Source organism: Parasteatoda tepidariorum, chromosome 5 (genome assembly GCF_982258835.1).
Source record: "Parasteatoda tepidariorum strain Cologne lab strain chromosome 5, Ptep-v5.0, whole genome shotgun sequence".
Lineage (NCBI taxonomy): Eukaryota > Metazoa > Arthropoda > Arachnida > Araneae > Theridiidae > Parasteatoda > Parasteatoda tepidariorum.
In genome coordinates, this window is record NC_141759.1 from 96,855,574 (window position 1) to 96,868,846 (window position 13,273).

The following is a 13,273-nucleotide window of genomic DNA, read 5'->3' on the forward strand; positions in this document are numbered from 1 at the left end:
CTCATATCGGATTTACTGCTTATTAATTGATTTAATGTAGATTTAATGACACTAAGTCCAAATAAGGACATGCTGCGCCAAACAATACGGTATTTACTGCCTATTAAAGTTTAATTTCACCGTCTTGTAGTTATGATCCGAACCCAAAAGACGGTTGTACTTCTTCATCCAGCAATTTGACTTTCTTGTCTTCGTGGAGGACCTCTTAAGTTAACCAAGTTTAAATCCTTTGTTAACCCCTCTTGTTCGTCTAGACAACAAAGATATTTTAAGCCATAACCTATCCTACCACTGACACAATGTGGTCGGTGTGAGACGGGTGCAATATATGAATAATTTCGGGATTTTAGATTAAATTATCTTTCAAATTTTTGGCCAAACTTAATCTAATAAAGTGACCCGTTTATTTTTCAGACTATTTCAAAAAGATATTGAGCGACCGAATAATACTGTATCATTAAAACTTTAAGTACAAAAATTAAAAAACATCAAGGAAAATAAAAATAAAAAAATTAACCTGAAATCCATGATGGCGCCGGTAGAGGCCTTTTAAGTAGCAATTAAACTTAAATAAAAATCAGTAATAAATGAGTTTTCAATAATTGTTACGAGTTTTGTAAAAATAGCAAAAATTTTCTGAAAACAAAAACTGTATACGTTATAGGAAAACTGGAACCGATTCAATCACATAACGTTTAATTGCACAAAACTCGTTAAAAAGTATTCATATTTTTTCAAAAAATAAAAAGATCAGAATTACGTTTTTTGTTATAATGAGCTCTGATACATTTTTATTAAAATTATGTTGTTTTTTATTGCTGTTATTTGCACTATGGTGTATTAATTTGCACCTCAGTAAATTATGATTATAGAACACTTTTTTTCAATTCAAATTGTTAATTTATTTTCACGCAAATTAGTAAAATAAAATATTCATTAGAGGTAACTAAATAATTAACTGTTTTTGGGAAATTGTTTTGTACACTTACCAAAACAAAATAAATTGGTAAGTAAGAACACAAGAGAATAGAAAATCTAATCATATATTAACTTCACTTTTTATTACTACATATTATGTTCTTTTTATAATGACCATTTTGGAAGATTTAGAAAGTTCCGTTATCACCGCTTTTAATGTATATTTCAAAAATCTGAGTGAAAAATTGTGACAAAAAAGTACATATTTAGGGGTCGCAAATCATTAAATAAGCTAGGAAGAAATAAAAATTCTCTCTAACGAATTGCTTCTGAGGAAGACGGGACTAAAACCATCAAAACCTGTTTGATTGTTGTATACTAAGAAGAAAAAGGCAATTTGAAACAACCAAAGTTCTACTGGTTTTGATGATGATGTCATCATTTTCTGTTTAGTGATTTCTATTTTAAGACCTTTATCGTGTATACTAATTTTTTTCTTCATTCTTGACCTGGATTCTAAAAATATACAGTAAGAGTGGTGATCATAGAACATTCTGTAATATAATAATGAGAGAACCATTTTTTACAAGTACGGAAATTAAATTAAATAGATCTTGATCACCAAAAATGCAATAAAGTGTTGAAAAAATTTCCGTCCCATCTAGTATAATTCCACATAAACAACAATTCATGGGAATTCAATCCCTACAAAACTAAGTATGAAGCTCTCGAAGCACCTTCCTTATAGTATAATTTTAAAATCCTATAATCATTATGAATTAAGTATTACTCTCTAGTATCTATTTCATTAACTTCAAATTGTAAAAATTAGATCAATGAAAAAAAAATTTTAAAGATAATTTTGACTTTTTTTAATTTTTTGAATACATTTAAGTCTTTAATAATTGAAGTTAAAATGTAACATGAACTGCAGTCCGTTGTACCACAATATCGTGTGTAATATGATATTGAGTCGAACCATGACTGAATTACACGATACTATGATGCAATAAGAACGGAAACATGGTTCAATGTACCACCATATTAAGGTTAGAGCACCGTACTACTTTTCGAAGCACCGATATTTCTATAAGTCTAGTCTATTTCTATAATTTGTCTATTTACTTTCTTTTCCTTTATCGTCAATGACATTGAAAACCCAACTCATATCGGATTTACTGCTTATTGATTGATTGAATGTAGGGTTTAATGACACAAAGTCCAAATAAGGACATGCTGCGCCAAACAATACGGTATTTACTGCTTATTAAAGTTTAATTCCACCGTCTTGTAGTGATGATCCGAACCCAAAAGACTGTTGAACTTCTTCATCCAGCAATTTGACATTCCTGTCTTCGTGGACGACCTCTTAAGTTAACCAAGTTTAAACCCTTTGTTAACCCCTCTTGTTCGTCTAGACAACAAAGAGATTTTAACCTACCCTACCACTGACACAATGTGGTCGGTGCGAGACGGGTGCAATATACGAATAATTTCGGGATTTTAGATTAAATTATCGTTCGAATTTTTGGCCAAACTTTCCGACGAAAATTTAATTCAATACGCAGTCATGTGATGAGTGATTACTATAATGTTACGCCTTCTCATCATTTAACTTGTACTATAATGATTAACTTGTTCACCAGGAGTTGGCACTTGGCTCCACTTCCTCGGACGCAGGTTCATTTCAGCTCCGAAGTAAGAAGGGAAGCATCTCCGCACTTGAATTTGAGACAACCGTTAATGCGCGACAAACACTAACAGTGACTTCTTTTTCTGTCACTTACTTCGCTTTATCATCTGCTATAATACCTTTCGTTTCTCTAGCTAATTCAATTTATTTTAAATTTAAAGACCTGTTTTCCCAGCAAAATGTCTCAAAAAAGACTAACTATTCATTTAAAAGAGAAAAATATCATAAAAAAATGTCGCGAAATATCAAATTTGTGAAATATTTAATGTTAAAAAGAATGCAGATAAAGTTTGTTCAGGATTGCTGAATACCTTCTCCCAAAAGTAGCGAAATAGTTTCGTCTCATACCACGTGATGAAGGCGGAGCCAAGTTCCAACTCCTGGTGAACGAGCTACAAAACCACTAAACCACAAAACCACTACAAAACACTACAACGAGTTAACCACTTCGCATTTTCAATAACTATAAGAAAAATGGAAATTTAGTTTGTTATTGTCTCAGAATAAGTCTTTCATTTTTTATTTACTAATAAGGACGGTATTTCGAGAAGATTAGGTGTGTAATGATTTTTTTTTTTGAACACGCGAAGCATATTTATCGAATTTAAGCTGTCGCAATTTTTTTTGAATGAATAATTATAATAAGCTCCTAGAATCAATTCATTAATATACATCAATTATAATTCATCACAGTTCAATAATATATTTAATTTATTATATAATTCAGCCATCAATGTTTTGGTGGATTGTTATGGGGATCCACTGTATTGTTGCAACAGTAGTAACCTGAAAAGAATAAGAGGAAATATTTATATAACATTTTTATTAAAACAGGGTGCGTAGCGTTTTTAAAAAGTGCTTAAAGGTGCTTATTTTTGATTTTCGTTTTTTAAAAGCCCTTAAAGATGCTTTTTATTAGGTATTTTTAAAAAGTGCTTAATTTGCCCTTTTTCAAAATGAGATTTTCCTTTTACCACGTTGATTTTCGCTTCGAATTATGCAAAAAGAGAGTTCACATTGTTCTATTCAAGGTTTTCACAATTTACTCAAGTCCCGCAGTGGACTGATCATTAAGACACGGTTCCCAGTAGATCACCGAAGTCAAGCATCACTGGCTACGGTCAGTGTGCGGGTGGGTGACCACTTGGATCAATCTGCGTAGGGACCGAAGGTGTGCGGTATTGGTCCTCGTTAAACTGTTCTACCGTAAAGTGCTCGACTTCGCGCGCAGGTCGTCGGGCTACCGAAGCGGGGGTGCCATCCCCTCCGCAGAGGATCAAAATTGTGATGGCATGTCTTCGGATCATCCTCCGGAATGATTCCCAGACCGTCGCCAATAGCCCATTGTGCAGCTCTAGTGCGACGTAAATTAACAACAACAACACAGTTTACTCAACCCCAATCTATTTCGGCGTATTGTCAGTCCGTAGCGTATGAAAACAACATTCGTTTTACATTATTCAAAATTTCATGATTTTTGACAATTGTCAAAAACAATGCCATAAGTTTTTTTTTTTGGCATGACGGTTAAAACAAGATAAAACCGTCAATTGTCAAAAACTAATTATGATATTTTTTTAAAGTGCTTAAAAATATTTCTTGAGTGCTTGAAAAGTGCTTAAAAGGTGCTTATTTTTTGTTGAATAATTTGACCACGCACCCTGTAAAAAAAGGGGGGGGGACTTGGGATCGTTTAAATACTGTGTAAATAAAATTTGAATTATAAAGGTATTAGCCCAACTAAGACTGGTTTTACATTCGTGAAAAATTTCGACCATTTTCAAATTGTTAATAACAGATTCAAGATGATTCAGATTCAAGACAGATGTTCAATAACAGATACATATATACATACATATTAATAGTGTGAAGAACTTTTTGGGGACCATAAGACAGTGTTTCCCGAACTTATGACTTGTGTACCCTTTCTAAAATTTTCGTAACGCTGTGTACCACTAATAAAAAAAATGAATGTATTTTTTACTATACAAAAATTGCACAAAAGTTTAAAATCACAACTGGCTGTTGACACCACTAATTATTAAGTGTTAATTCTGCAAAAAATAGCCAATAGAAAATTACGTAATCGTAAATTTTCATGGCTAGCTTCGTTTTTAAATAAAATTTTCGTTTGTTACAGGATATTTCGCATAAGAACGCGTATCCCTTCTAAACTGTTCCCGTACCCCTGGGGGTACAAATACCACACTTTGGGAAACACTGCCATAAGAGAATGTTGGTGCTAAGGCTCTGCTGTCGCATAAAATAATGCTTTTTATTTCTTTCTCCCCCCCCCCCTTTTTTTTTTCTTTGTTGCTGAAAATAATGATATTTTCATAATTGATGTGAGATTATACAACAGTTATTCATGACTGTTGTTTTAAAAAGTGCTTAATTTTCCCTTTCCGAAATGTGATATTTTTCTTTACCATGTTGATTTTTACCACAAATTATGCAAAAAGACATTCAGAGTTTTCACGTCCCGCAGTGGACTGATCGTTAAGACACGGTTCCCAGCAGATCACTGAAGTCGAGCATGACTGGCTGCGGTCAGTGTGAGGGTGGGTGACCACTTGGATCAGTCTGCGTAGGGACCGAGGGTGTGCGGTATTTGTCTTCGTTGAACTGTTCTACCGTAAAGTGCTCGACTTCGCTTGCAGGTCGTCGGACTACCGAAGCGATACTGCCATCCCCTCCGCAGAGGATCAAAATTGTGATGGCATGTCTTCGTATTATCCTCAGGGATGTTTCCCAGACCGTCGCCAATAGCCCATTGTGCAGCTCTAGTGCGACGTAAATTAACAACAACAACATCAAAGTTTTCACAATTTATTCAACCCCAATCTATTTCGGCGTACCGTCGGTCTGTAGTGTATGAAAACACCATGTAGAGTTCGCTAGATCGAAGGGATTACCGAACCTGCAACCTGTCATCGAGCACATCCTGATATTCCTTCTGCTCTCGGAAATTAGCTGTAACCGGCTGCAAGATACAGATGTCATTTTTGTTATCGCGCACTTCTACTACTCAGTGTGTTATACACTTTTTTTGTATTTTAATTTATTTTAAGTTAGTCGACTCAGTTTTGTGACTGTATCTTTTTCCGGAAAATAAAACTTTTATTTTTATCTTCTGTTGTCTTTGGTTCCCGCAAATGTGAGAACGTTATATCAAGTTCCTACAACCATTTGTTTTACATGTTTGATGAAATACTTGCGTATACTGAGCTGGATTCAGTGGTAAGGATTTTTGTCTATCATGTGCAACTCTGCTGCATTTTGCAAGAGATTCTCAAATTCAGACTTCATTTTCCGCCCTCTGTAATAGAATCGAAAAATCTCTAGAATTTTTGCTGATTACGGGGACCAACTAAACATTGTCAATTTTTTTTTCTCTATTAGCGATAGAAAATTTCATTTCTTTTGTTAATTTCATAGTTGGTGACGCGACATTGTCTTCGTCACTGGCAAGCAAATAAAACCATCATTTGTCAAAAACCTGCCAACCCTGTATAATTATGATAATAATGTATGTATAATAATTAGCATACAATAATTAAAAAGTTTAGTCGATTCACATTTACTTCTATGGCGAAAGTTGTAAAAGCTCTTATTCGAAAACTATAAATTCTATGTTATTAAAGCATTCAAATATTCACCTTACGACTGACAGTGTTTTCCCCAATCGTCGATAGATGGCAGCACAACAATTATAGGTATTTAAAACTTCGTCTGGATGATACGATTACATAGATTCACACAAATTTGAGCTGTGAAGTTAATCTTTTTTTTATTTTTTAAACGTGATGCAAATTTGACCACGTAATAAAATTAATCACAGATTAAATACTATATGTATTCATCTATAATTTTATTCTTATAAGGGTATCAATGAACTAAAAGAAAATAGTAATGATCCCGAAGTTCAATATGCAAATAGGTTTTTTTTTTTCTGTCTTATTTACCCTTACAGTGTGATTTGTTAGACTTGGTGTTTTTGCTTTTTCGTCTAAATATTAATTTGCAATCCCATTACCTAAACTTTCTTAAAAATATACGTTAAAGTCGGGAATTATGGTGCCCCTTGTATTTTGTCGAAGTTAAAAATCTTACTTAAAACCAAAACGTGCTGTCAATTTTCTTATTTTGAAATTCCCATAAACTTAATTAAAATTTTAAATCAAAGCAATAAACATAAGTTGATCAATTGAAACATTTATTTCTAGTTAAGAAGTTAAATCTAGAATATTCTTTTTTATATTTTAAATTGCTTATCCATGCAAAATCTTTGATAAATTCAAAATTTTTATCTTCGCACTTTTTATGCGTTACAAGTTCTTTTTTAAACTTGAGGAGGTTTTTTCTTCACACCTTAATGGGTCAAACTCTTCTAATATTTCATTTAATTTAACAATGGATGGTGTATCGAAATTACTGAAAAAATTCGATGACAAAGGCCGTGGAAGATTCTCTCCAATTTCAGTAGTTTCTATTAAAGACCAAACATCAAAATGTCCATGTTTGGTTCGATATGGAATGAGTGAGGTTCTCTGATTTTTCTCACCAAAGGTGTTAAAAACATCCACATCTAGTTCATGCAAGTGTTCTTTCACAGAATTGCTTGGTGTTTTAATGATGACATTAGTTGGATTAAAGTCCAAAGTTATTGCAATCAAATCGTCAAGATACCCTTTATTTAGATTACAGTTCGGTACTTTGGGAGTAATATCTTGACCCGATTGTTCATCAAAATTTATTAGCAATTCGCTTGAATGATTTATTATTTGAACTTCTTTATGTCTTTTAGGTTTCTTGGCGCGTTTTTTAAGTGGTCTTGATATTTTTCCAGTAGACCTGTTAGATGGTAGGTTTGATTGAAACAACGGACAGTAGATCTCTTTCGCATACTTGTTTAAATAGGTGGGCGTGACCTCATTTGGAATAGCTTTTAATGCCATGTCAGCTTTGGCTGTGACAAAAGAACTCATTTTGCTGAATTCTTTCTGGTACGGTACAACTGATTGAGAGAATAGATTGCACCGCGAGTATAAGTATAAATCTATTTTTTGCAGTGTCTTCAGTTTGGAATTATAAAACCGACTCTGCAGCTTTCTTATGTGATCCTGCACCTCTTTGAATTTCGTGGCGTGTTGGCCACCTTCCGGATCTAGTTGGCGCGATTCTTCTTTTAACCACATCAAACCGGATCTGTATGAAGTTCTGGCTCGTTCCATCAGAGAAACCGTTTCAAAAGCATCTGGAGTAGCATTTTGATGGAAACTGCGAACATTTTGTAGCAGTCTTTCTGTCTTGGTGTGCAAATACTTACGTCGGCGAGAAATTTTTCTGAATGTATTGCCGCAAACCGTCATGGTTATACCTGCTCTTGTCGAGTCTTTGTCGCCCAAATCCTCAAGGATATTGCCAAATGTCTTTTCGGATTTGTGTAAATCTTTAAGAGTGTTACTGTATCGTTGCAAGACAATGATGAAGTCATCTAAACAAATATCCGAATATTGCAGTAATTGTATTTTAGAGTCCAGCTGATGATCGTTTGATACGATATAATCATCTTCATCGCCACCAAAGGAGAATCTTTTAAATTCCCAGTAAGCTTGCTTCAGTTTGGACATTGTGTATTTATTTTTCATTTACAAGCCAAATGTTTTTTAAAATATAATATTTAATTACATTTTATAAAAGAAAAATAAGTTCTATTGTTTTCAAAACATGATCAAAATCTGGGTTAGGTGAATAATTTTGATCAATTATTCAAGGAATATGCTAGCTTAGAGATTGCGTTGACTGTTTTTTATTTAAAGATATATTTTTGATAGTGATGATGTTAGAAAGTTAAATGGTTTGTCATTATTATTTTTATAAAAATTAATTAACTTTTTTTAATTAATCTTTTGTGAGCAACTGAAACTTATAACGGAACATTACTGCTCTTACATTTTTAATTGAAGTGATTGCAATATTCTTATTAAGGTTTACTTTTGAACGAGTGGCAATTTTGTCGATTTCCAGGAAAACTAAATATATCGTTTTGTACTATTTCTTAATAATTGCTCGATTATTTTAGTTAAGAATATCTACTTTATTAGGAAGAAGCTGAGATTAAGATAAAGTGAGTAACACTAACAATATTTTGAATTAGATATCGTGCTTTTATTTTATGTGTAAACAACTGTTTGTGATAGTACGTTAAAACTGCAAACAGTTACTTCTACATCACTATTTGTGTAAATTGCAACAAACAAATACATTTTACGGATGCCTTTTAGTATTACTCAAATGAACTGCAAGTTCTACAGATGAATGTACAGATACGAATTAAAACGTGACAAACATTTGTTAATTCTAAACCAACTTAAATGTAGTGATATTTATCAATCCTAATTAAATATCCGACATAAAACATTTCAACAACGTTGCCATAAGCGAAACTAAAGTAAAACAATAAAAATTAAGGGGAAACAGTAGTAGTTACAGTCACATGATATTAACTATGAAAACATCACTAACAATTTGGTTAAATTAGTCTGAATAAATCAGTGTCTAACACATCAGGGTGGGTAGCGTTTTTAAATAGTGCTAAAAGGTGCTTATTTTCGACTTTCGTTTTTCAAAAACCCTTAAAGGTGCTTTTTTTTCATTGGGTGTTTTTAAAAAGTGCTTAATTTTCCTTTTTCCAAAATGAGATTTTTTCTTTACCATATCGATTTTTGCCTCGAATTACGCAAAAAGCTTGTTATCCACATTGTTCTATTCAACGTTTACATTATTCATTCAACCACAATCTATTTCGACATACAATCGGTCTGTAGCGTATGAAAACGCCAATCATTTCATGAAATACTTGTGGGATCGAATACTGAGCAAGATTCGGTGGGAAGGATTCATGCATTCTCATGAGCAACTTTGCGGCATTTTGCAAGAGAAATAATCTTTCTTAACAATTGTTAAATTAATTATTTATAATTTTGAATCATTCACTCGATAATGAATGTATTTAAAATCGTGAAATTGTTTTTATGGTGGCTAATATAATCATGAAAAGAATTCTTTATTTGTCAGAAACTAGTTATTTTATGATCATGTAACTTAGAAAACTATTTTGCATTTTGTTAATATATATAAATATATATATATATATATATATATGAAAGGGTAGCAGTCATGGTGAGTGTTGTTAGGCCACGCAGATAGCAGTTGGAAGGCAAAAAATATTTTATTAGCTTCACATAGTATATTTAAGACATTTTCTAGCAAAGGCGGAGCTCAAATTCGCACTCCAAAACTGTGTGCTGAAGTTTTTATCCTAGGGAAAGTAGCAAAAGAATTTCCCTCTATTTTGTTATATTTGAGGGGAAAAGGGAAGTCCCAAGGATTACTATTGGTTTAAGAACTAGCTCGAGTGATTCCCACGTAGTTTAAAAGGGAAGAATGTTTTTATTTAAATTTATGCATACTTTGGCTAAAAATAGATTTAGAAACAGGATGTGGCTTTTAAAAGTGTGAGAAAGCAGCATATATATATATATATATATATATATATATATATATATATATATATATATATATATATATATATATATATATATATATATATATATATATATATATATATATGAAGAACTTTCAACAATATGAAGGGAAAAAAATTATTAGTGCGCAAAATATTTTTTAAAGTGCTTGAAAATATTTTTGAGGTGCTTAAAAGGTGCTTATTTTTTGTTGCAAAATTTAGCTACGCACTCTGCAACAATAACATGTCAAATCTATCAAAATTTAAACACCAATTTGGCACATTTTGTGTATAAAACAACAATTTTAAAGAAATTCTTTAAAAAAAAAGGAAACCGGTTTTTACCTCTTTCAAAGTCATCAAAATGAGGCGTTAAGTACAGAGTCACTATCACAAGTGACACGGCCAATAGGATGATGGTAGAACTGATGGCAACCACGACGCACGTCGCTTTGCTGCGTTCTTCTACTACCTCTAAGCTTTCGAATCCTTCCTCCAAATCTCTTTTTCGCCGCCTCCTTTTCCTTTTTTCGTGACCCTCTCCGGAAGAGTGGTGCGACGATTTCTGGGATTCTGTATCTTTATGGGAATGGCGTGATTTGGAACTGGGCGAGTTGTTGCCTTGGTTACGCTTTGATCTGGAATAAAAGTGATATGTGTTATAGCAAAGTGTATATAATGCTCTAAATGGAAGACAAATATTAATACTTAGAGGAACGTATTGATCATACTGTTTTGGTGTTGTCCATTTCATAGGGTCTAAAAAAGATTATGCATACAAGGTATTCTGTAATCACTGCCCTTAATATATTTTTAGAATCCAATCCTTGTCTCAAAGTACACACTATTCAGGTCGTATATTACTATTCAAGACAGGTATAACAGGGTGCTTAGCTTTTTTTAAAGGTGCTTATTTTCGTTTTTTAAAAGCCCTTAAAGGTGCTTTTTTCATTGGGTGTTTTTAAAAAGTGCTTGATTTTCCCTTTTTCAAAATGAGATTTTTCCTTCACTATGTTGATTTTCGCTTCGAATTATGCAAAAAGACACAGTTTACATTGTTCTATACAACGTTTTCACTATTCAACCCCAATCTTATTTCTCCGTATTGTTAGTCTGTAGCGTATGAAAGCGCCATTCATTTTACGTGATTCAAAATTTCATGATTTTTGACAATTGTTAAAAACAATGCCAAAAGTTTTTTTTTGACATGACGGTTAAAACATGATAAAACCGTCAATTGTCAAAAACTTTCCAACCCTGCCGAATTAGGATATTTTTTTAAAGTGCTTAAAAATATTTTTTGAGTACTTGAAAAGTGCTTAAAAGGTGCTTATTTTTGTTGAATAATTTGGGCTACGCACCCTGTATAAGCAAAAGCGAAATCTAACGAACCACTTATTGTGGAAGAAGGGTGTGTAAACATCGGAAACCTGTTTGATTGGTAGAGGAGTTTTAAGGTTATTATTAGAAACAAATCCAAGCCTGATAGCTGCAACGTTAATACGCCGTGCACAGCCGTGTGAGAGCTATTCCGGGGTTGCAAATATTCATTAGTAAGTTTTAACTTCATAGGGTTTTTTTTAATTAAAGAAACAGATTTAAAAACAAAACTTTAAATAAATAGCTTAAAACAAAATACTTGACTAAGCATACAACTTCAATGTAAAAGATGGATTTGTTATTTTCTGTTTTCAGCATTTTTGCTGTAACTTCATTTAGATTTTAATTATTATTATCTTTACTTGACAAATTGCTCAGAATGAAACAGTTATTGCTGTACTGAACTAATAACTCAGAATAAGACTTTTTTTTTCTTAAAAAAATCGAAGTAAATAAAAACTTTTTTAGAACCCTTAAGGGCGATGATAACATAGCACCCAGTGTTTCAGCCTTCCGCGTGTTACAGTTATATATATGCTGTGTTAAATTTTTGTTATTCGTTTCGATAAGTACGGGATGCTAAATTGGGGAAACAAGTGTGCTACGCTAAACTTTCAATTCTGAGCATGCCTTCCTACAGCAAGTGGGTTGTTGTCTTTCTTTTGAAAGTTTAGAAAAGTGGTGAACCCGTCATATGCCAACCACTTTTTTTTTTTGAAGTTCTGAACAGTATTCTTGAAACTCGTGTGTTTTTTAGTGTAAGTGTATTGTCCGGTATTTCCTCCGCCGACATTTATGTTATTCTAACTTGTGTGAAATTCATAGTGAATAAAAAATTCTTAACAATTAAATTTTATGCGAAGTTTGGTTTTGCAGAATTGCTTTTCCATGCATTTTGTTATTAGAAAGGTAATATTTCATGTTAGATTTCCGATTCTGATCCCAATTTTTTTTTTCTAGGCTTTGGAACTCTAAACGATGAAACCTTTTTTTAGCGGAACCCCGGCATTTTAATTGAAATTGAATACACTAATCAAAGAAACAATGCTATTATTTTGAAAATATTTAATATGATGAATGAAATATTTTCTTAGTTTCATCAATTATCTTAAAATTAGGATAAGGGCCCCCTTCCTTCTCTTTCCCGTGAAAATGACGGGATGAGGTTTCGCCCTCTATTTCTCGCTCCCGTGAAATAGTAGTAACGCGCCATTAAGAATGAAACTAATTCATTTCTTTTGCCCAGAAAACATTTTATTTCTCATTTTACACACCAGATGGGAGTACCAGGATATTTTTAAGGAAATTGTAGATAGTTAGTTTATTTAAACTAGATGTCAGCACTAATCAAATACGTGTATAATACACGTGTATAAAAAAATAGGCACTCTTATGACTGTTTTCTTGAAAATTAACCGATCGTTAAGGGGTTAAATTCACATTTCTTGAGCGGAATCTGAATTTGTACTTCGTGTACATGTATAAGCTGAAAGAGAATGAAATATGTTGAATTATGATTTTTTAAAAATAGCATTGAAATTATTTCAAATTTAATGAATAATACTTATATATAAATTTTTTAAAATTCGAATCCTTTTTCATAATTTATTCAGTATACTGTTTTTTAATAAGAAAGTATTTATTTTCTATTTTTTTTTCATTAGCATTGTATTGGGACAATTTCATGTAAATAACTGAAAAAAATTAAGCAAAGGGTTATTGATTTGGTAAAAGTATTGTTACCCCTTTAA

The 13,273-nt window shown here is 32.4% G+C and overlaps 1 protein-coding gene across 1 annotated transcript in view; it reads right to left on the minus strand.

Moving 5' to 3' along the window:
* Nucleotides 1-877: 877 nt before the first annotated feature.
* Nucleotides 878-13,273, minus strand: part of LOC107440822 (uncharacterized) — a 90,759-nt gene continuing 78,363 nt past the window's right edge. The window contains exons 2-3 of the mRNA XM_071185161.2: nucleotides 10,488-10,780; nucleotides 878-3,397 (exon numbers count right to left, since the gene is read on the minus strand). Coding sequence (XP_071041262.2) covers nucleotides 3,342-3,397; nucleotides 10,488-10,780 — 349 coding nt within the window. The 3' untranslated portion in view covers nucleotides 878-3,341. The remainder of the gene's footprint in view (nucleotides 3,398-10,487; nucleotides 10,781-13,273) is intronic.